Genomic DNA, 24,222 nt, shown 5'->3' with positions numbered 1-24,222 from the left:
TGGCGTGGCAGCACGCTGCCAGACATCCAAACATAGAAGGACGGTCGCGCGCCGCCATGATGGCAGGGGGAGCTTTTAAGGAGGTGCAGCTCCACCCGAGGGCGGGCGCGAGGCGGAGATGACGGACTTGACCCAATCAGGGTCCACGACGTCCCAGCCTGGCCAGTCAGGATTCACCACGTCACCAGCCTTGTCATCAAGCCGTGTGACGTCAGTGAGCGAATCAGGACCCACCACGCATTGCACATGCTCACCCTCCTGCCTCTGGGAAATAGAGGCGGGATCCTCGGTCTCACAATGTGCAGAGATAACGGGAATCTCACTGCTTCCCTGAGCAGTAAACCTCTGCACATTGCGCAGCCTCGCAGACCTTCGGGGCCGCTGAGCAGGAGAGTCTGCGGCAGGCCAGGAATGGGAGACCGCTTCACTCCTTGTAACAGGAGAACCACTAGGTGTCACCCTTCTGCTGCCTCTCTGAGAAGGTATCTCCTGCACACTGCACAGTCTGGCAGACCTTCGGCGCTGCTGAGCAGGAATGCTCATGGCAGGCAAGGAATGGGAGACTGCCTCAGTCCTTGCCTCAGGAGAGCCACGAGATGTAACATTACCCCCCCGTCTAGGCCCCCCCACCTGTCCGTGCTCGAAGGCGGCTATCAAACCCGGGGCACGGATATGATCCTCCAACTCCCAGGATCTATGCTCCGGACCACGGCCGGCCCACTCCACGAGGTAGTACCTCTTGCCCTGTATGACTTTTGTCTCCACAAGTTTTGCCACCTCAGGGTCGTCGGACGGGGAGTCGGTTTGAGCCAGCAGGGACCCCGAGAATTTATTAAGTCGTACGGGTTTCAGGAGGGACACATGAAAGGGGTTGGCTATAGCCCAGCGTGGAGGGAGCTGGAGTCGATATGCCACTGGGTTTACCTGCTGTAGTACTTTAAACGGACCCAGATACCTAGGGGCGAATTTGGCTGCCTGTACCCGTAGGTTAACATTTTTAGAGGACAGCCATACTAGGTCACCAGGGGCGAAGGATGGTGCAGGGCGGCGGCGAACATCAGCCGTTGTCACCATCCGGTCTTTAGCCCTTTTAAGAGCCTCTTGGGTGTCATCCCAGATCTCCCGGGCCTTGGTCGCCCAATCCTCCACTCTAGTATCGGGTGACGTAATGGGCATCGGAACCGGGATTCTGGGATGTTGTCCGTTATTGAGTAGGAACGGAGTCTGGCCAGAGGATTCATGGACCGAATTGTTAATGGCAAATTCGGCCCAAGGAAGGAGGTTAGCCCAGTTGTCGTGGTGCGCGGATATAAAATGGCGGAGGTAAGTTACCAAGGTCTGATTAGTCCTCTCCACTAGTCCATTGGTCTCAGGATGGTATGCGGAGGAGATGTTCAGCTCTATCTGCAGGAGCTTACAGAGCTCTCTCCAGAAGCGAGACGCGAACTGGGGACCCCGGTCGCTCACCACCTTGTCAGGCATGCCATGCAACCTAAATACATGCCGAATGAACAAGGTGGCGAGAGCACGTGACGTCGGGAGTCGTGGGAGAGGCACCAAGTGGACCATTTTAGAGAAGTGGTCCGTGATGACCCATACGACCCTGTGCCCTGCTGACTTGGGCAGATCTCCCAGGAAGTCCATCCCTACCACTTCCCAGGGACGATCCGGCACTGGCAGTGGGTGAAGAAGACCTGCCGGTCTCTGCCGGGACGGCTTATTCCGAGCACACGACATACAGGCTCCCACATATTCCTGTATGTCCTGGGGTAGTCTCGGCCACCAATAATGCCTGGTCACCAGGTCTCTGGTCCTTTTGACCCCGAAGTGACCCCCGACCTTGGAGGCATGGGCCCACGATAGCACCTCGTTACGTAGTTCAGGGGGAACGAGGGTTTTGCCAGGTGGCACCTGGTCCAAAGAAGTGGGAGTGACCATCCTCAAGCTGTCCGGGGGTAGTATAAGATGAGGCTCCTCCTCGTCCTCCTCCAACACAACCATACAACGTGACAAGGCATCGGCCCGTACGTTCTTCTCACCGCCCAGGTGGCGGATAATAAAGCGGAACCGGGAGAAGAATAAAGACCAACGGGCCTGCCTTGGGTTCAGGCGTTGTGCTGTCTGGAGGTATGTGAGGTTTTTGTGGTCAGAAAAAACCTCAAATGGATGCTTCGCACCTTCCAGGAGATGCCGCCATTCCTGGAATGCTAGTTTTATCGCCAGTAACTCCCTATCCCCTATGGAGTAGTTCCTCTCGGCCGGAGAAAAGGTCTTGGAGAAAAAGAAACACGGATGTTTCCTTCCTCGTTCGTTTTTCTGGTACAGGACTGCACCTGCACCGACCGAAGAGGCGTCTACCTCCAGTAGGAAGGGTTTGGAGATGTCTGGACGATGAAGGATGGGAGCTCTGGAGAAGTGAGTTTTGAGAGTGTGAAATGCCTCTACCGTTTCCCGTGTCCATGCTTTGGGATTAGCGCCCTTGCGGGTAAGGGCAATGATGGGTGCTGCCACCGTCGAGAAGTTGGGAATGAACTGGCGATAATAATTGATAAACCCCAAGAATCGCTGGATCGCCTTCAGCGAGCGGGGCTCAGGCCAGTTCATCACTGTCTCCAACTTCCCCGGATCCATTGCTAACCCCTGACTGGACACTATGTACCCCAGGAACGGCAAGGATTCCTGTTCAAAAACGCACTTTTCCAGCTTAGCATATAACGAATGGGTGCGGAGCCTCTTAAGTACTCGGATGACATCCCTCCGATGGGTGGTAAGATCGGGGGAGAAGATAAGAATGTCATCCAGGTATGCAACCACGGAAAGATACAAATCCCGGAAAATGTCATTCACAAAGTCTTGAAATACGGCGGGGGCATTGCAAAGTCCGAAGGGCATTACTAGATACTCGTAGTGACCGTCCCTGGTGTTAAAGGCGGTCTTCCACTCATCGCCCTTTCGGACTCGCACTAGATTATACGCCCCGCGTAGATCCAGCTTTGTGAAGACCTTTGCCCCGCGGAATCGATCAAATAGCTCAGTAATGAGGGGCAAAGGGTATTTGTTCTTGATTGTGATTGCATTTAATCCCCTGTAATCGATACAGGGGCGCAGATCCCCTTCCTTCTTCTGCACAAAAAAGAACCCTGCACCAGCCGGTGAAATAGACTTGCGAATGAACCCCTTCACCAGGCTGTCCTGAATATATTTGGACATAGCCTCCGTCTCTGGAGCAGAGAGTGGATACACTCTGCCCCTGGGGGGCTCGGAGCCTGGCTTCAGGTCTATTCGGCAATCATATGGCCGGTGGGGAGGAAGAGTATCTGCGGCCCTTTTGGAAAAGGCATCCCTGTAGGCCTCATAAGGTGTCGGTAAACCCGGCCCCTCAGTATTCCCTGAGGACCCAACCGACCTAATGGTAGCGGGTGGTTCGGTAGTCACGAGGTGCTCTCTACAGGATCCTGCCCAGGATGAGATCTCCCCTGTTGCCCAGTTGAGTATAGGAGCATGCTGTCTCAACCAGGGAAGACCCAGTAGGATCTCATCCGTCCCCCCTGGAAGCACCAGGAAGGACACCTGCTCATGGTGTCCCGGTGGTACATCCATCCTGAGAGGGATGGTGATCTGGGTGATAGGATCGAGTAGTATGGACCCGTCGACTACCCGGACCCTGAGTGGCTTGGGCAACAGAACCAGGGGAACTGAGTATCGGGTTGCCAGGGAGGTCGAGATGAAATTGCCTTCAGCGCCTGAGTCCAAGCAAGCCAGGGCAGAGAAGAGAGTAGTGCCGAACTGCAACTGGGCGCTGATAGTCAACCTAGAGGGAGAAGTAGCGTCTAGAGTCCCCCCTCTGATAGAAACTAGACGCTGTCTTTTCCCGACGGTTTGGGACATCGGGTAGCTATGTGTCCCCTCTGCCCACAGGAAAAGCAGATGACACAAGACCGAGAACCTGGGGCAGAGGAGACCACCTTGGACACCTCCATTGACTCCACGGAGTCGCCTACAGGACTGGCTGGGGGACCTGTCTAATGGAAGACGGGAGTCAGACGCTTTTTAGGCCGAGAAGACGTGGGTGCTGAAGAGACCTCGAGCCTTCGCTCCGCCTGGCGGATGTCTATGCGAGAGGCAACCTGAATCAAGGACTCTAAAGTGGCAGGCACCTCACGTGTGGCCAGTGCGTCTTTGACAAACCCTGTCAGGCCCTCCCAAAACACAGGGACAAGGACCTTATCCGGCCAGTCCAGCTCTGCGGCCAGTGTCCTAAAGTGTACAGCAAAGTCCCCGACTGAAGCAGACCCTTGCCGAAGTCGTAGGAGGCGCAGCGCGGAATCGTGGGTGACTTGAGGCCCGAGGAACACCATTCTCATGGCCCCAAGATAAGCTGCTAAGTTATTCACCACACGATCTCCGCGCTCCCACAACGGCGTGGACCACTTCAGCGCTCTCCCTGTGAGCAGGGACTGGACAAAGGCTACCTTCGCCTTCTCGGTAGCGTAAAGAGTCGCGGACAGCTCTAAGTAGGTGGTAACCTGGTTTATAAAACCACGGCACTCAGAGCTGTTGCCGCTAAAGCGCTCTGGAAGCGCAAGGCGAGGAGACCTTCCGCCCAATAGCACAGCCTGGGTAGCCGCCTGGGTGGCGACTGCCGTCAGAGTAGTCTTATCGGAGGAAGACTGCTCCACTGCTGCCAATCGTGACTCCAACTGCTGCACATAACGCAGCAACTGCTGCTGCTCTTCAGCCATAGCCAGACCTTTGGCGCGACCGTAATGTTACGAGGGGGACCCGGGGAAGCGTGCCAAGATGGGGAATGGACTGCTTCCGCCGGTCAAGGTCCACTGTGCGGTGTAAGGGACCGCCGCTATGGTGGGTGAAGAGTGAGCGGGTTGCTGCTAGCGATCGTCTGGAATGTCACAGACGATCTATGTACACCGATCTGCCCTAACCCGTGAGGGTTGTATGGCACAGATCTCACGGCTCGGTGTACCTGTTGCACGGGGAAGCACAGAGGTGCCCACGCACGTGTGCCAGTGGAAGTCACGAGAATATGGCACGAGGGTAGCACAGAGGTGCCCACGCACGTGTGCTTTCAATAACCAGGTGAGTCCAAAGGAGACTTGAGGAGCTCACCTGGGACAGGAACACGGCCTGTTGACGGGGGTACTGCCGGAGCAGCAAGGCAGGAACACGGCCTGCAAACGAGGTACTGCCGGAGCAGCAAGGGCCAAGCCCACTAGAGACAGTAATGCCTGAGCAGTGGCGTGGCAGCACGCTGCCAGACATCCAAACATAGAAGGACGGTCGCGCGCCGCCATGATGGCAGGGGGAGCTTTTAAGGAGGTGCAGCTCCACCCGAGGGCGGGCGCGAGGCGGAGATGACGGACTTGACCCAATCAGGGTCCACGACGTCCCAGCCTGGCCAGTCAGGATTCACCACGTCACCAGCCTTGTCATCAAGCCGTGTGACGTCAGTGAGCGAATCAGGACCCACCACGCATTGCACATGCTCACCCTCCTGCCTCTGGGAAATAGAGGCGGGATCCTCGGTCTCACAATGTGCAGAGATAACGGGAATCTCACTGCTTCCCTGAGCAGTAAACCTCTGCACATTGCGCAGCCTCGCAGACCTTCGGGGCCGCTGAGCAGGAGAGTCTGCGGCAGGCCAGGAATGGGAGACCGCTTCACTCCTTGTAACAGGAGAACCACTAGGTGTCACCCTTCTGCTGCCTCTCTGAGAAGGTATCTCCTGCACACTGCGCAGTCTGGCAGACCTTCGGCGCTGCTGAGCAGGAATGCTCATGGCAGGCAAGGAATGGGAGACTGCCTCAGTCCTTGCCTCAGGAGAGCCACGAGATGTAACAGTCCCGCATCGTCCAATCCGGATCCAATATCATCTGATCGGTTTTCTGGAAGGCAAAGCGATCAGATGATGTGTCAGGTTCAAGGGCCTGAATTACATGACACAGCAGCTGATTGTATAAACGGCTTTTATACAATCAGCTGATGCATCAGTGCAAAAAAACAAAAAAACAATCTACACACTTCAGTGCAGACTCCTGTCCGACAGCATCAGCTGATAGTTTAGCCGGCTGGGCGGTAAAAAGCCGCCCTCACCGCTCGACTTATAGTGTCAGCTGATTCCGTCAGGTGACCGCATCAGCTGATCATCACCAGGTCTGAGAAAGAGAGAGAGAGAAAGAAAGCGAAAGAAGAGAGAGAAAGAAGCAAAAGAGGAGAAATAAGAGAAAGAGAGAAGAAAGAGAGAGAAAGAAGAGTGAGAAGAAAAAGAGGAGAAAGAAGTGAAAGAATAGAAAGTAGAGAAAGTAGAGAAAGAAGAGAAAGAAAGGAGAGAAAGAAAGGAGATAGAGATAGGAGAGAGGGAAAGGAGAGAGAGAAAGAGAGAGAGAAAGGAGAGAAAGAAAGGAGAGAGATAGGAGAGAGGGAAAGGAGAGAGAGAAAGGAGAGAAAGAAAGGAGAGAGAGAAAGGAGAGAAAGAAAGTAGAGAGAGAAAGAAGAGAAAGAGAGAAGGAAGAGAGAGAGAAAGAGAGAAAGAAGAGAGAGAAAGTAGAGAAAGAAGAGAAAGTAGAGAAAGAAAGGAGAGAGAGAAAGGAGAGAAAGAAAGGAGAGAGATAGGAGAGAAGGAAAGGAGAGAGAGAAAGGAGAGAAAGAAAGAGAGAGAGAAAGGAGAGAAAGAAAGGAGAGAGATAGGAAAGAGGGAAAGGAGAGAGAGAGAAAGGAGAGAAAGAAAGGAGAGAGAGAAAGAGAGAGAGAAAAAAGAGAAAGAGAGAAGGAAGAGAGAGAGAAAGAGAGAAAGAAGAGAGAGAAGAGAAAGAGGAGAAAGAAGAGAAAGAAGAGAAAGTAGAGAAAGAAGAGCGGGAAAGGAGAGGGAGAAAAGAGAGAAAGAAAGGAGAGAGAGATAGGAGAGAGGGAAAGGAGAGAGAGAGAAAGGAGAAAAAGAAAGGAGAGAAAGGAGAGAGAGAGAAAGGAGAGAAAGAAAGGAGAGAGGGATAAAAGAGAGAGAAAGGAGAGAGAGAAAGAAAGGAGAGAGAGAAAGGAGAGAGAAAGAAAGGAGAGAGAGAGAAAGAAGAGAGAGAGAGAAGGAAGAGAGAGAGAAAGAGAGAAAGAAGAGAAAGAAGAGAAAGAAAGGAGAGAGAAAGGAGAGAAAGAAAGAAGAGAGAGATAGGAGAGAGGGAAAGGAGAGAGAGAGAAAGGAGAGAAAGGATAGAGAGAGAAAGGAGAGAGATAGAGAGAGAGAGAGCTCACAGCTGATGTCCGGCTCCTCCCCTCAGTGCATAATTAAATTATATTTATAAATATATTATAAATATAATTTATTAAAAATTAAAAAAATAAATTCATCGGGTCTAGAACGCACAACCTTATGCTCCCTAGGTGAGCACTCTATCCACTCAGCTATCTTCCCTGTCTTTTTCTTTACCTGTCTCATGACCTGTCTCTTTCCCTGCCTGTCTTTTTTCCTGTTTGTCTCTTTCCCTGTTTGCCTCTGTCTGCCTCTTTCCCTGTCTGCCTCTTTCCCTGTCTGTCTCTGTGTGAACCATGAAATACGAGAAAAACACGTACATTGAAAATAAAAAGCATTTTATACTCACCTTCTCCAATGACGGTATCTCGAGCCGCTGCTGCTTGCTGCTTCTTAGCCGACTCATGCATTTATGCACTGCACAGCCAACATGGAAGTAGCTGTATAATGGATAGCACATGTAACGGATAATGATTAACGGATAACGGATAGCACATGTAGAATCCACGTGTGTCGTGAATCACGACACATGGAGGGACATATGCATTTTTAACACGTCAGTGAAAAATGTCTGTTTTTCACTGACGTTTGAAACAGGCCTTAAAGGGTTAAAGAGCGCATATATGGTATGTATGTATATATATATATATATATAGTATAGTATAGTACAGTATAGGGGCACAGCTGCTAAATAAAACTGTTTATTTTATTCTATTCCATTTCATGACTTTGTTTTATGTTACCATAGGGGTCACAAGAAAATCTGGATTATACCAGCTTCCTCATCCATCACAACGGATCTCCAAATGAAGAAAATACTGCTTAACCTTTCTTTGGAATTTCTAAACAAGTCGCACACACAAATCAAGCAATAACATATTAATGTAATATATGTACAATCAATCATTAATCATTGCATCTAAAAAAAATTACCGTATTTTTCGGTCTATAAGACGCACTTTTTTCCCCTCAAATGTTGGGGGAAAGTGAGGGATGCGTCTTATAGTCTGAATCTAGGGCATGGCTTCAGGCAATGAGGGTACTGCGGTGGAGATGGTCATCGGTGGCATGAGCAGGCTGTAGCAGCGCCTGTCGTGACCACGTGGACCCGCTCATTTCATCTGCACGCCCATCCTCCCGCCCATCATCTCTCATGGCTAAAGCCGGCGCTGACAGGTGGGCGGGAAGATGGGTGGGGGGTGCGCGCATAATAATCAGCCGGCCTGTGTGATCACCCCTGTCAATCACAGCCTGGAGTGATCGTGTGCGGCTGAATTTACTCTCCCCCGTGAATCATCATCAGCGCGGGGGCCAGTGAATAAGTACGGTATACTCACCAGTCACTGATCCCTGCAGCATCGCGATGTCTTCCTGTCTGCTGGCCATCTGATCTGTGTAGAGAATGGTGAGCACAGGGGATGACGTCGTCGCTGTGCGCGCTCTCCACACACATCAGTGGGCAGGCAGACAAGAGGACATTGCGATGCTGCAGGGGAACGGCTCCACACAGGTTAGCGGTGCTGCTGCTGACACAGAGAGGAAAATGATCGATGCTGCAGGGAGTGAGGAAAGGTGAGTATAAACGTTTATTTTTTTCTGTGCCATAGGATACAGGCGATATAGCAGGATGGGGTATATATCAGGATGGGGGTATATTATGAGCAGGATGGGGGTATATTATGAGCAAGATGGGGGTATATAGCAGGATGGGGTATATAGCAGGATGGGGGTATATAGCAGGATGTGGGTATTTATGAGGATGGGGGATATACCAGGATGAGGGACATATATACAAGGATGGGGATCATATATAAGGAGGATCATTACCAGGATGAGGTACCTTAGTAGAGAATTTGGGGACATTAGTCCCATAATAGTGTCAGCAGTAGATCCTTGTCCCATAACAGTGTGTCATGACCACATTTTTTGCTTAAAATTTTATTTTCCTATTTTCCGCCTCTAAAACCATGGTGCGTCATATGTTCCGGTGCGTCCTATAGTCTGAAAAATACGGTATATGTCTCACTCTCTTTGAACATACTTCTGTTCATTTAACAAATCTTTTTAAAAACAAAAGAATGAAGACCGTGTAATATACGATACGATATGATACGATACGATACAATACCATATTTTCCCACGGGATCAATAAAGTGTATCAGCAGCACAACTTAAATAATTACTTAATTGACAAGACAGTAGAGTTGACAGAAGAACATTATACATTAGATTAGGTCATACACAGTGGATAAACTGAAAAGTTGAAGAAAACATTCACCTTGACGATTTAACACTAATGTTATTGTTGTACATTCCCATAGCAGTTGGCATATTAATATTCACACTGGTCAGGTTTAACGGCAGTGCAAGGTGTGATCAGATAGATTTACGACAAACTCAGAGGCAAAGATCAAATATTTGAAGACATTTGTTTATCCATCAGTTTACAAAAAGGACAACTTCCAAGACAAGAGATGAATGTTATCATTATTGTACTTTTTTTTTTCAAGGGAATTAGTTTGTCACCAGGTTTTTGCTACCCTATCTGAGGGCAGCATTATGTGGGGGAAGAGTCCATAATTACAGCGATGAGTCAGCTATTGAGCTACTTGCTGTCTATTTGGTAAAATCCATGTTTTATCTGTTGCAGATCTAGCAAATATCTGAAAGTTAAGCTTTTTATAATTTACTTACACAATCACCAGTTTTGTCTGTTCCCCTATTCCGTCAAGCACCGTGGCATTGTCCGTTGCGCAGCCGCAGTTCGAACGATGCTCCGGCTTCCTGGTCTTCACTGCACGCACTCACGCACGCATACACACACATAAACACACATAGCAGACACACATAACAGACACACATAGTAGACACACATATACACACACATAGCAGACACCGAACACGTACACACACATAGCGCACATGCATGTATACACTGAACATAGACACACACACACTGCTGTATACTCACCTGTCCGGGGCCGCTGCTGCCGCTTCTGCTGTCAGCCCTTTACTGCAGTTTGAATGCTTTGTGGCGCCGTAAAGCATTCAACTGCAGTAAAGCCATGACATCAACCTGCAGTGGCCGCTTCGTACACCGGACGCTATTACGGAGGAGTCTGTGTGCTGCAGCTGGAGGCTCCACGGGCACGGAGGGCAGGTGAGACACTGCATAATAGGGGACAGAAGGGAACCAGCATGAGCACAATGTGCTCATTACTGCAGAGGACATCAGCCCCCCATCACCAGATCTATATGCCCCCAGCCCCCCCCAGATCTGTATGCCCCCAGCCCCCTCCACCAGATCTATATGCCCTCAGCCCCCCCAGATCTGTATGCCCCCAGCCCCCTCCACCAGATCTGTATGCCCCCAGCCCCCCCCCACCAGATCTGTATGCTCTCAGCCCCCCCACCAGAACTGTATGCCTCCAAACCCCCCCACCAGAACTGTATGCCTCCAGCCCCCCCACCAGATCTGTATGCCTCCAACCCTCCCCCCACCAGAGCTGTATGCCTCCAGCCCCCCTCACCAGATCTAAATACTTCCAGCCCCCCACCAGATCTGTATGTCCCCGACCCCCCCAGATCTGTATGCTCCCAGCCCTTCCTACCAGATCTGTATGCCCCCAGCCCCCCACCAGATCTGTATGCCCCCAGCCCCCCTCCACCAGATCTGTGTGCTTCCAGCCCCCACCAGAACTGTATGCCTCCAGCCCCCCCACCAGAACTGTATGACTCCAGCCCCCCCACCAGATCTGTATGCCCCCAGACCCCCTCATCAGATCTGTATGCCCCCAGCCCCTCACCAGATCTGTATGCCCCCAGCCCCCCCACCAGATCTGTATGCCCCCAGCCCCTCAGATCTGTATGCCTCCAGCCCCCCCCCACCAGATCTGTATGCCTCCAGCCCCCCCACCAGATCTATATACCTCCGGCCCCCCACCAGATCTGTATACCCCCCGCCCCCCAGCAGATCTGTATGCCCCCAGCCCCCCTCCACCAGATCTGTATGTCCCCCAAAAGATCTGTATGCCCCCAGTCCCCCAACCAGATCTGTATGCCTCTAGCCCCCCACCAGATCTGTATGCCTCTAGCCCCCCACCAGTTCAGTATGCCTCCAGCCCTCCCACCAGATCTGTATTCCCCCAACCTCCCCACCAGATTTGTATGCCCCCCGCTCCCCCAGAAGTATGCCTCCAGCCCCCTCACCAGATCTGTATGCCTACCGACCCCGTCACCAGAACTGTATGCCCACAGACCCCCTCACCAGATCTGCATGCCACCAGCCCCACTCACCACTGCTCCTTTCAGCACCACTAAGCATAGACAGATTTTTACTCCACCGCACTCCCCATGCGATAGCATCAGGCCTATTTCTAGTAACAAATAACGAGCAGTTCTTAGTGCATATTTCTAATCCCTGCCTAACTGTCCCTGCATCTAGTAGCATAGATAAAGAGATCTTTAGAAAAAGTATTTCTAAAGATCCTTTATGCTATGCTAATGAAAGCAGGGTCTAGTCACAAGGGCGTTAGTTCCTGCGCTCATTACACCTGCTTAGCATGTTAGTACACCCACAGTAGCGTGCTAACATGCAATTCAATGCCCACTACCCAGCATCATCATTGGCATTAACATGCATACCTTTGTCCATTGCACTGCCTCAGAAAGCTGGGCATAGGGCCAGTGCGCATGATCAGATGTCCCCAACACATCTGGCCATACACACTACACTGGTGTGAATCCAGGACTCGTACACCTGGCTTCATAGTCTGCATGACCGGAAGTCCGGGGATCATACCCACTGAGCCAAAATCTAGCATCAGGCGCGGTGGCAACAGAGAGGTGAGCGTGACCATGCCTCTGATGCTGCACATTCATTAGCATGTTAGCTCACCCACAGAGGCGTGCTTGTATGCTAAGGGTGTCAACTAGTCATGGTAAATAATTCCTTTGCGACTAATCCCTGGCCTCATTAGCATATAATGAAGGATCTTTAGAAATACTTTTTCTAAAGATCTTTTTATCTAGGCTAGTGTATACAGGGATGGTTAGGCAGGAATTAGCAATATGCACCCAGAACTGCTCGTGGTTCTGGGTGCATGTGCACCTGACAGGTTCCCTTTAAGATGTTTCTCTGCAAATGTCATCTAATACAAGACTTCTTGCTTCTGCGTTTTGGTAAAGGGTGATTACAGTACCAAATGGGCCTCATAATAACCAAATTAACCACCTGGTTTACTAGAAAAATATAAGCTACATTAGCTGTTGGAACGCAAAAGAGGCTTGTGATAACAATGATGTTCCAGAACACAGGACGTTTTCTAACAGGATCGGGATGGCTCATAGGAGCAGTTTATTGTTTGATTCAACTTTAATTTCATTTTTAAAGCTATTGATTCACTAATATTAACGTTTTCCTTCATATGCAACTTATGCTTAGCATGGTATAACATGCTTCCACTGTGATTCAGTCATCCCCGTGTTAGGCTCACATTACATTGTTATTGTATGTGTTATTTTAGATTACATTTTTAAAGCACCACTTCAGTGCTTTTTTTCAGAGCTGGAGTGGCGCTTATAATCTAAGGTCTGTGCCCCCGGTCTTACACAAACCCTCCAGTGTTTTCACGCAGCTCCATTCCCGTGGTGCCATCTTTTGACTGCAACTTCTGACTTGCGGTAAATCAGATGTTCCAACACAAGCTCTCAATGTAAGTCTATGAAAACCAGAATGAGGCTCTCATAGACTTGTATTGAAAAGTGACCTCCTGCATGCTCTAGGAAACATTAGAGCAATCCAGCAGGTCACAAACTGCCGAAACCCGATGGGAGCAGCGGTGATACAAGACAAAGATGATAGAGAGTGAGTATTAGAGTATGGGCAGTGAATTTAGATTAGAAGCATCACTCCAGCGGGAAAATAAAAAAAAATGCTGGAGTAGTGTTTTAAGTTAACCTATGTTTGAATCAATAATTGAGAACAGCTGTTTTTTATGAATCAAGCTGATTGATAATTATCAGAGATGATTTTATTTACACTAAGTTTTCTAAAATGAATATGCACACAAAAGATTAAGTCAATTGTTAAGGTCCATGTTGTAAACATAATGACTTCTTTTAATGTTTTAATAAGTATTTTAGTAAATAAATGATCCTTACACTAAACTGCTCCAAGCATCTTTTATGACCTGGCCATTCTCTGCTATTCCCTGAATTTCTGTGACATATGTACCATCAACATGTACATTGAGTATGTATATATGTTTGTATGTTTAAGTAAGTAATAACCTGAAGCATTAATCTTTGCTTGTAATAAAGTAGGTAGCTAAAGGTCATAGAAAGTCTTGAACAAACCAGTATTGAATCTTACTGGTTAGATATGCTCTAGAGATTGGGAAACATATAAAAGGCATACAGTTACCATAAGCTCAACCTCACCTAATGTATAAACAATAGGGCAGAAACACAGAATTCACTTGCGTCAAATCAGACGTAGCTGTCAGGCTGCCAGCAGGGGGAGCTGAAGCCCTGCAGGATAGACACTAGACAGTGACGACTAAGCGAGGAGATGGAAACACCGTATGTTCTTGGTGCAAAACCTCACATCCCCAGCTGTAAATCAGATGCCGCGAGTAGAGATGAGCCACCCCCCAGAGTTCGATTTTGGTTCGGTTCTTCGAATGGCGGGTGTGTTCGTCGAATGTTCAACGAACGTTTGACGAACACCTTCGAACCCCTTCGAACCCCATTGAAAACAATGGCAGGCAAACACAAACACATACAAACACATAGAAAACACAAAAAAAAGGTTCAGCTTACCAGCGTAGAAGCCACAGGACAAATCAGGAGGTGCACGGATCGATCCAGATGAGCCAGCTCTGGTATGGAGTACGTATACACAGAGTAAACTCCTTCTATGGTGTCCAAAAGTGAAACTACTCAGAAGTCCTTATAGAGCAAGGACATGTGATATACACAGCCAATGACACATGCCCTTGCTTGTGTGCAAAAAATGCACTTTGCTGTGTGTGTGTGTGTGTGTGTGTGATTGGCTGATAGCCTGCACCGCCCCACTGTACGTGCGGTTAGGAAAAAAAATGGAGATTGCCATTATTTCAGGAACCCCCGCCCCCCACGCACACTATACACTGAATTTGAATATTATTATTACCATTGTGCACATTGCGTAGTGTCCATAATTCTACATACATAATTCTGCAGCGATTTGGCAGGAAATGTGAATGTATTGTGACTACATAATTGATGCAGAATGTATGCGCATTGGATGCTTGCTCTGCCATTCAGCTCGGCTCCATGCCCGCTGACAGCAGACACAGACAGTCGCGCGATGAGAATGAACTCGGATGAACTTCACCCGACTTCATTGTAATCCTGCGGCTCTGTCTGTGTCGCAGCCTGATTTGCGGTCACCAGTGAAGGACGCACCAGTGACCGCAAATCCCTTGAGTGACTGAACTGAGCCGCAATCATCACTACCGTCACTGCAGTTACCAGCCTCCATCATCCCCGCACACACCGGCCCCATCATTTCCACACACACTGGCCTCTGTCATCCCCGCACACCCCTGCCTCCATCATCCCCGCACACAACGCCCCCGTCATCCCTGCACACACCGGCCTCCATCATCCCCGCACACACTGGCCTCCATCATCCCCGCACACAATGCCCCCGTCATCCCCGCACACACCAACCCCGTCATCATCGCACACACACCGGCCTCCATCATTCCAACACACACCGGCCTCCATCATCCCCGCACACACTGGCCTCCATCATCCCCGTACACACCGGCCTCCATCATCCCCGCACACACTGGTCCCCATCATCCCCACACACACTGGCCTCCTTCGTCCCCGCACACACCGGCCTCCATCATCACCGCACACACGCAGGCACTAGTGCCGCCATCATCCCCGCACACACCGACACTACCTGAGTGAAGTCTCCGGTAGAGATGAGCGAACTGGTTCGGCTCGAGGTCGGTTCGCCGAACGGAGCTCCCGTTCGAGTTCGGTTCGTCGAACGTTCGACGAACCGAACTCGAACCAATAGGCTATAATGGGAGGCAATCACAAACACATAAAAATGCATTAGAAATGTACACATACAGTTAATAAACATTGCCATAACACTTACCGGTACCCGCAATCCGTCCTGCACTCTGTCTCCTGCCGCTATTCCATCCGATGATAGCTGAATCCTCCCGGTGACCGGCACTGCCAGCAGAGATGCAGGACCTATCGTGATGTCAAAATAGCCATGTGACCAGTCACGTGGCTATTATTTCATTGGCTACAGACTGGTCACATGACTATAACGCGTCATGTAGGACCTGCGAGTGCATCTCTCCAGTACACGGTGCACATTTGTGTATCGCCGTGTACCGGCAACATGCTCTAGCACACGGTCGACTCCCCGTTCCATTAGGGACCGGCTGACACAGCCGGTCATTAACGGAGATTACCGTTGCCATAGCAACGCAGTTAGCGGTGACGTCACCGCTAACCGCGGCTCCGGGAGCACCGTTGCTATGGTAACGCCTCTGTCAGCGTTACCGCTGTTACCGCTAGCAGCACTGATCACTCACGGAGTGAAGGCTGTACGCTGCTTCTCGAGCAGCTTTCACGGAGTGAATGCTCCACGGGAAGCAGCGTCTTCCCCCATGCAGCAGTGATGGAGCAGAGCTGCATTTGTTGAACGAGAAAGACAGAAGAGCAGGATCGTGGAGGGCTGACAGGGGGTAATAAAGATGGAGTCTCTAATGTGTCTGTGTATTTATTTCTATTAAAGTATTTTTTCTCTGTGTGGTGTCTTTTTTTTAACCCTTTATTGGAGATTCTTAATGGCCGGGTCAAACGTGCCTGACATTAAGAATCTCTGGCTTAATACTGGCTAGTAAAACAAAGCCAGTATTAACTCATGATTACCCAACAAGCCACCCGGCTCCAGGGCTGTTGGAAGAGTTGGATACAGCGCCAGATGATGGCGCTTCTATGAGAGCGCCATTTTCTGGGGCGGCTGCGGACTGCAATTCGCAGCAGAGGCGCCCAGAAACCTCGGGCTAACCTGTGCTGTGGATTCCAATCCCCAGCTGCCTAGTTGTACCCGGCTGGACACAAAAATGGGGCGAAGCCCACGTTATTTGTTTTTTAATTATTTCATGAAATAAGTGAAATAATTAAAAAAAACGGGCTTCCCTATATTTTTGGTTCCCAGCCGGGTACAAATAGGCAACTGGGGGTTGGAGGCAGCCCTTGGCTGCCTGCTGTACCTGGCTAGCATACAAAAATATGGCGAAGCCCACGTCATTTTTTTGGTGGGCAAAAAACTTCTGCATATAGTCCTGGATGGAGTATGCTGAGCCTTGTAGTTCTGCAGCGGCTGTCTGCTCTTCTCCATACAGACAGACAGCAGCTGTAGAACTACAAGGTTCAGCATACTCCATCCAGGACTAGGTAGAAAGAGGTTTTTTGCCCAGCTCACCTGTGTAATGGAAGCCAGTGATCCTGGGCTGTGCACGGAGAAGAGGTTTGGAGAGCCAGTCCATGTGCATTGAAATTGGTTGAAGGATTTCACCAGCACAAAACTCCAGGCATTTTGTTCTTTAAAATAAAACTTCCTTTATTTTCTTATCATTAAAAAGTCCATGCTATGGTGGTCAAGCCCATGTCAGAGAGGACGCGTTTCGAACATCCAGTTCTTATTCAGTCTCTAAACCATCTAGTCACAGAACTGTTTAAAAAGGGCTAAACCCAAACATGTGATCAAATGCAAGGAGAGAGCAAGACAATTACAAAAACATTAACCCCTTGAGTTATATCACTCCATATAATGCTTATAACACTTATATATATACAAAGTATTTTTTAGCCAGATTAATATGCAAACATCAATTCATTTCTTTTATTTAAACCTTTCGGAAATCTTGTGCCCATTAAAAACATCCATTTTATTTCTCTCTGAAAGAGGATATCTTTCAAATTTCCACCCCTTCTAGGTAGTTGAATTTTTTCAATGGCATTGACTTTCATGCCTGTTAAATTACCTGCATGTGCGTCGCGAAAATGTTGAGACGCTCCTGATAATTTTCTGGTGGTGGCATTATTAACATCATAAATGTGTTCAGATATCCTCTTTCTGAGAGAACGACAAGTGCTGCCTATATATTGTAACTGGCAAATAGTACACGATATTAAATAAACCACATGGTCTGAACTGCAGTTTATGAGTGACATTATTTTATACGTTTTTTTATCTGTAAATGAAGAAAATTCCTTCACATTTGACATATAACCGCATAGTCCACACGATCTGTGGCCACATTTGAAAGAGCCTGTGCTGGGTAACCAATTGCCAGTGTTTTTTTCTTTTTTTGTGGAACCGCACCTATTCATATGATCACTAGGTGATAACATGGATCCCAATGTAATGTTCCTTTTTGAAACAAATTTAACTCCATTTTTTAAGATTTTGTGTAATGTGTCATCTGTAGATAAAATGGGTAAATATTTTTTAATAATTTTGATTACATCATAATAATTTTTACTGTATGTTGTTGAAAAAACAACTGACAATTCTTTCTGGGGATTATCTCTGGTTTTATTCATGTCCAAATATTGTGACCTACTCACTTTGATTGCCTTGGTTTTGGCTTTCTGGAGATTTGTCATTTTATACCCTCTTGCCAAAAACCTTTTTTCAATAGTGCTGCATTCTACCTCAAAACCATGTTGGGTGTTGCAACATCTCCTAGCACGGACATATTCACCTGTAGGGATGTTATTTATAACATGCTTTGGATGGCAACTTCCCGCATGTAATAGTGAGTTGCCTGATATGGGTTTTCTATAAAGACTACAATTAATTTCTCCATTGTCACACTTCCCATGGAATTGTATATCCAAAAAATTAATTTTTGATACATCATGAAAAAAAGTGAAAAAAAGATTATGGGCATTATTATTAATGTATGATATGAAATCCTCAATTTTTTTGTTTGGATTTTGCCATACAATAAGTACATCATCTATAAATCTCAGATATAATGCTATATCCGAGAAAAAAGGATTGCACTGATTAAAAATATATTGTTCTTCCCACCAAAACATAAATATGCCTGCTAGAGAGGGGGAAAACCGTGCGCCCATTGAACATCCCTGTAACTGAATATATCCTTTATTTAAAAAGGTAAAATAGTTGTTTTTGAGTAAAAACTCAGTTACGTCAATCAAATAGTCCTGTAATTCAAGTGAGTAGTCAGAATATTTTTTGAGCAAATCTTTCAATGCTAAAATGGCAAGAGAATGTGGAATGGATGTATACAATGATTGCACATCACAAGTTAACCAACTAAAATTATCTTGCCATTTCATCTGAGAAATAATATTCAACACATGTTTGCTATCCAGGACATAGCCAGGAGACATTTTAGGAAGAAATTGAAGGTGGTTATCCAACCACTCTGCTAGATGTTCAGTATAAGAATCTATACCTGAGACAATCGGTCTCATTTTTGGGGGAAATTGGTTTTTATGTGACTTGGGTAAGGCATGCAATAATGGTATTAAACAATAAGATGGATTAAGATAATCTCTCAATTTTTCATCAATTAAACCCAAATGTAAGCCTTCTTCTAGAATTTTTTCCAAGGATTTTTTTATATCTGCAGAGGGGTCATGATCGACTCTCCTGTAGGTATCACAATCCTGTAACATAGTCAATACCTCCCTTTCATAAAGTCCAGTATCCAAAACTACGACTGCCCCCCCCTTGTCAGAATTTTTTATTATGATGTTAGAGTTTTTTTGCAAGGAAATAATCGCATCCTTCTCAGTCTTAGGGTGGAAACACATCTATGCGAGTAAAATCGGTCCGACTGGGCTGAAAAAAACTCGGCTGATTTTAGTTCACGTTAGGTGCGAGTGCAACGCAAGTGCGATGCTATTTCTGAGATTTTACTAGCGTGTGTAATGCGTGTGTAATGCGTGTGTAATGCGTATTTTTTACTATGTCATCTGCCATTCAGCGCTGCTACATGGCCGCTGACAGCAGACACAGACAGCCATGTAGCAGAGCTGAATGGCAGATGACAGCAGACACAGACAGAGCCGCACTGTCAGAATGAACTCGGGTGAACCTCACCCGACTTCATTGTCATGCTGCGGCTCTGTCTGTGTCGCGCCCTGATTAGCGGTCACCAGTGAAGACTCACCGGTGACCGCTAATCTCCTGAGTAACTGAAGTTAGCAGCCCTCTCTCATATACTCACCGATCCCCGATCCCCGGCGCTGCACGGCTTTCTCACTGCTCCGGCGGCTTTTACTGTTTTGAAAAAGCCGGCCGCCCATTAAACAATTTCGTATTCCCTGCTTTCCCCGCCCACAGGCGCCTATGATTGGTTACAGTGAGACACGCCCCCACTCTGAGTGACAGGTGTCACACTGCACCCAATCACAGCAGCCGGTGGGCGGGTCTATACTGTGCAGTGAAACAAATAAATAAATAATTAAAAAAAATGGCGTGCGGTCCCCCCCAATTTTAATACCAGCCAGATAAAGTCATACGGCTGAAGGCTGGTATTCTCAGGATGGGGAGCTCCACGTTATGGGGAGCCCCCCACCCTAACAATATCAGCCAACAGCCGCCCAGAATTGCTGCATACATTATATGCGACAGTTCTGGGACTGTACCCGGCTCTTCCCGATTTACCCTGGTGCGTTGGCATAATTGGCAAAATTATAGAACAAGAACGAAATAAAATAGGTGTGTTGGAGAATAAGATTAAAGAAATTGAAGTTTCCCTTGCACAATATTCAGGTCTGGATGCTAATAAGACCACGAAAGACCAGATCAACATTAAAATCATTGCCCTTGAGGATACAATCACTGCATTCAAAGAAAAAAAGTTTGTTCGTGATTTAAGGGACTATGAGGATAATAAAATCTACAATTGGCATAATTCCAGGAGATTTTTCCAAGCTGGTCCCAGATCCATATTGAAAAATCATAGAAGACGCAACAATTCTACTCGTGTCAATTTTTCTTCTACGGACTTTGAAACGACTGATGTGGACTCTACAGACTATAATACTGACACGTCCGATAATAATTTTGACACCCCATCCACTTCTTTAAGTGTGTCAAAAAACTTGAAAAACCAGCCGTTTTTTCAAAAAAATCGAAAAAAACAAGGAGGAGCGGCCGCAAACATAGAAAGTCATGTGTACCAACACAATCATTTCATGAGGGGGAAAAGGAAATGAATATTGATAATAATAATTTTTCTGTTATAAATATGTCGGCATGCATTTTAAACAGCAGTGAAATTAGTGTTTTGAAAAGGGGTTTAAATTTTGTTCCCAACAAGAGGTTTGATCTTTTTAAAACAATACTAGATGTTAATAAGTTTATCCGAAAATTAACAGTAAAAAAACACTTCTTTCACGATGAAAATGAGGTTAATGTTCCTAATGTTTCAAATGCATCAGCTGACATTTTTTTCTCTCCTATGTCATTTAAAGAACAAATGGATTTACAAGATTTGCATGATTTGTCAAGTGATAGTGGTGCCGGACCCAAACCACATTGTGAGGTTTCCCACTTTAATGTTCCTAATCCCAGTTTTTATCCCATACCTTCGAGGTGTGATCAGATGACTGATTTCCAGAACATAGTAGAAAAGGAATTAACTGCTCTTTCTCATTTACAAGAACCTATGGTTCAAAATTTGTCTAAGACTGAGAAGGATGCGATTATTTCCTTGCAAAAAAACTCTAACATCATAATAAAAAATTCTGACAAGGGGGGGGCAGTCGTAGTTTTGGATACTGGACTTTATGAAAGGGAGGTATTGACTATGTTACAGGATTGTGATACCTACAGGAGAGTCGATCATGACCCCTCTGCAGATATAAAAAAATCCTTGGAAAAAATTCTAGAAGAAGGCTTACATTTGGGTTTAATTGATGAAAAATTGAGAGATTATCTTAATCCATCTTATTGTTTAATACCATTATTGCATGCCTTACCCAAGTCACATAAAAACCAATTTCCCCCAAAAATGAGACCGATTGTCTCAGGTATAGATTCTTATACTGAACATCTAGCAGAGTGGTTGGATAACCACCTTCAATTTCTTCCTAAAATGTCTCCTGGCTATGTCCTGGATAGCAAACATGTGTTGAATATTATTTCTCAGATGAAATGGCAAGATAATTTTAGTTGGTTAACTTGTGATGTGCAATCATTGTATACATCCATTCCACATTCTCTTGCCATTTTAGCATTGAAAGATTTGCTCAAAAAATATTCTGACTACTCACTTGAATTACAGGACTATTTGATTGACGTAACTGAGTTTTTACTCAAAAACAACTATTTTACCTTTTTAAATAAAGGATATATTCAGTTACAGGGATGTTCAATGGGCGCACGGTTTTCCCCCTCTCTAGCAGGCATATTTATGTTTTGGTGGGAAGAACAATATATTTTTAATCAGTGCAATCCTTTTTTCTCGGATATAGCATTATATCTGAGATTTATAGATGATGTACTTATTGTATGGCAAAATCCAAACAAAAAAATTGAGGATTTCATATCATACATTAATAATAATGCCCATAATCTTTTTTTAACTTTTTTTCATGATGTATCAAAAATTAATTTTTTGGATATACAATTCCATGGGAAGGGTGACAATGGAGAAATTAATTGTAGTCTTTATAGAAAACCCATATCAGGCAACTCACTATTACATGCGGGAAGTTGCCATCCAAAGCATGTTATAAATAACATCCCTACAGGTGAATATGTCCGTGCTAGGAGATGTTGCAACACCCAAAATGGTTTTGAGGTAGAATGCAGCACTATTGAAAAAAGGTTTTTGGCAAGAGGGTATAAAATGACAAATCTCCAGAAAGCCAAAACCAAGGCAATCAAAGTGAGTAGGTCACAATATTTGGACATGAATAAAACCAGAGATAATCCCCAGAAAGAATTGTCAGTTGTTTTTTCAACAACATACAGTAAAAATTATCATGATGTAATCAAAATTATTAAAAAATATTTACCCATTTTATCTACAGATGACACATTACACAAAATCTTAAAAAATGGAGTTAAATTAGTTTCAAAAAGGAACATTACATTGGGATCCATGTTATCACCTAGTGATCATATGAATAGGTGCGGTTCCACAAAAAAAGAAAAAAACACTGGCAATTGGTTACCCAGCACAGGCTCTTTCAAATGTGGCCACAGATCGTGTGGACTATGCGGTTATATGTCAAATGTGAAGGAATTTTCTTCATTTACAGATAAAAAAACGTATAAAATAATGTCACTCATAAACTGCAGTTCAGACCATGTGGTTTATTTAATATCGTGTACTATTTGCCAGTTACAATATATAGGCAGCACTTGTCGTTCTCTCAGAAAGAGGATATCTGAACACATTTATGATGTTAATAATGCCACCACCAGAAAATTATCAGGAGCGTCTCAACATTTTCGCGACGCACATGCAGGTAATTTAACAGGCATGAAAGTCAATGCCATTGAAAAAATTCAACTACCTAGAAGGGGTGGAAATTTGAAAGATATCCTCTTTCAGAGAGAAATAAAATGGATGTTTTTAATGGGCACAAGATTTCCGAAAGGTTTAAATAAAAGAAATGAATTGATGTTTGCATATTAATCTGGCTAAAAAAATACTTTGTATATATATAAGTGTTATAAGCATTATATGGAGTGATATAACTCAAGGGGTTAATGTTTTTGTAATTGTCTTGCTCTCTCCTTGCATTTGATCACATGTTTGGGTTCAGCCCTTTTTAAACAGTTCTGTGACTAGATGGTTTAGAGACTGAATAAGAACTGGATGTTCGAAACGCGTCCTCTCTGACATGGGCTTGACCACCATAGCATGGACTTTTTAATGATAAGAAAATAAAGGAAGTTTTATTTTAAAGAACAAAATGCCTGGAGTTTTGTGCTGGTGAAATCCTTCAACCAATTTCCATCCAGGACTGTATGCAGAAGTTTTTTGCCCCCTGAAAAAATTATGTGGGCTTCGCCATATTTTTGTATGCTAGCCAGGTACAGCAGCAGGTACGACTGCCCCCAACCCCCAGTTGCCTATTTGTACCCGGCTGGTAACCAAAAATAAAGGGAAGCCCTTTTTTTATTATTTCATGAATTTCATGAAATAATTAGAAAACAAATGACGTAGGCTTCGCCCCATTTTTGTGTCCAGCCAGGTACAACTAGGCAGCTGGGGATTGGAATCCGCAGCACAGGTTGGCCTGAGCTTTCTGGGCCCCACTGCTGCGAATTGCAGTCTGCAGCCGCCTCAGAAAATGGCACTTTCATAGAAGCGCCATCTTCTGGCGCTGTATCCAACTCTTCCAGCACCTGCCTGCTATACCTGGCTAGCATACAAAAATATGGCGAAGCTCACGTCCTTTTTTTGTAAAAAAAATAAAAAATGCTTCCCTGGATTTTCCATTGCCAGTGAAGGTAACACCAAGCAGTGGGGGTTAGCAGCCAGTAGCTGCTTGGATTACCCTTAGCTAGCAATACAAAAAATGCAGCGGGAGCCCATAAATATTTTTTTTAATTATTTATTTAAATAACTAAAAACAAAATGGGCTTTCCTGTATTTTGATTGCTGGACATCACAGTGCTGTAAAAATAAATCTTTAAAAAAATGACGTTGCGCTCCGCGGTATTTTTGATTCTCAGCGCAGATAAAGCAGACAGCTATGGGTTGCCACCCCCATCTGCCTGCCGTTACCTTGATTGGCAATCAAAATACAGGGAAGCCCATTAATTTCTATTTAAAAAATAGTTAAAAAAAAAAATGACGTTGAGTCCCCCCATTTTTGATAGCCAGCTAGGGTAAAGCAGACGGCTGTAGCCTGAAAACCACGGCTGGCAGCTT

The 24,222-nt window shown here is 46.2% G+C and overlaps 1 protein-coding gene across 1 annotated transcript in view; it reads left to right on the top strand.

The window, feature by feature from the left end:
* LOC142291287 (polymeric immunoglobulin receptor-like) overlaps positions 1-13,414 on the top strand; it is a 242,615-nt gene extending 229,201 nt beyond the window's left edge. Inside the window, exon 11 of the mRNA XM_075335711.1 lies at positions 8,007-13,414. Coding sequence (XP_075191826.1) covers positions 8,007-8,084 — 78 coding nt within the window. The 3' untranslated portion in view covers positions 8,085-13,414. The remainder of the gene's footprint in view (positions 1-8,006) is intronic.
* Positions 13,415-24,222: the final 10,808 nt, after the last annotated feature.

Source organism: Anomaloglossus baeobatrachus, chromosome 2, assembly GCF_048569485.1.
Source record: "Anomaloglossus baeobatrachus isolate aAnoBae1 chromosome 2, aAnoBae1.hap1, whole genome shotgun sequence".
Taxonomy (NCBI): Eukaryota; Metazoa; Chordata; class Amphibia; order Anura; family Aromobatidae; genus Anomaloglossus; species Anomaloglossus baeobatrachus.
The sequence above is the reverse complement of the archived record's forward strand: the minus strand, read 5'-3'. Positions and strand labels throughout refer to the sequence as shown.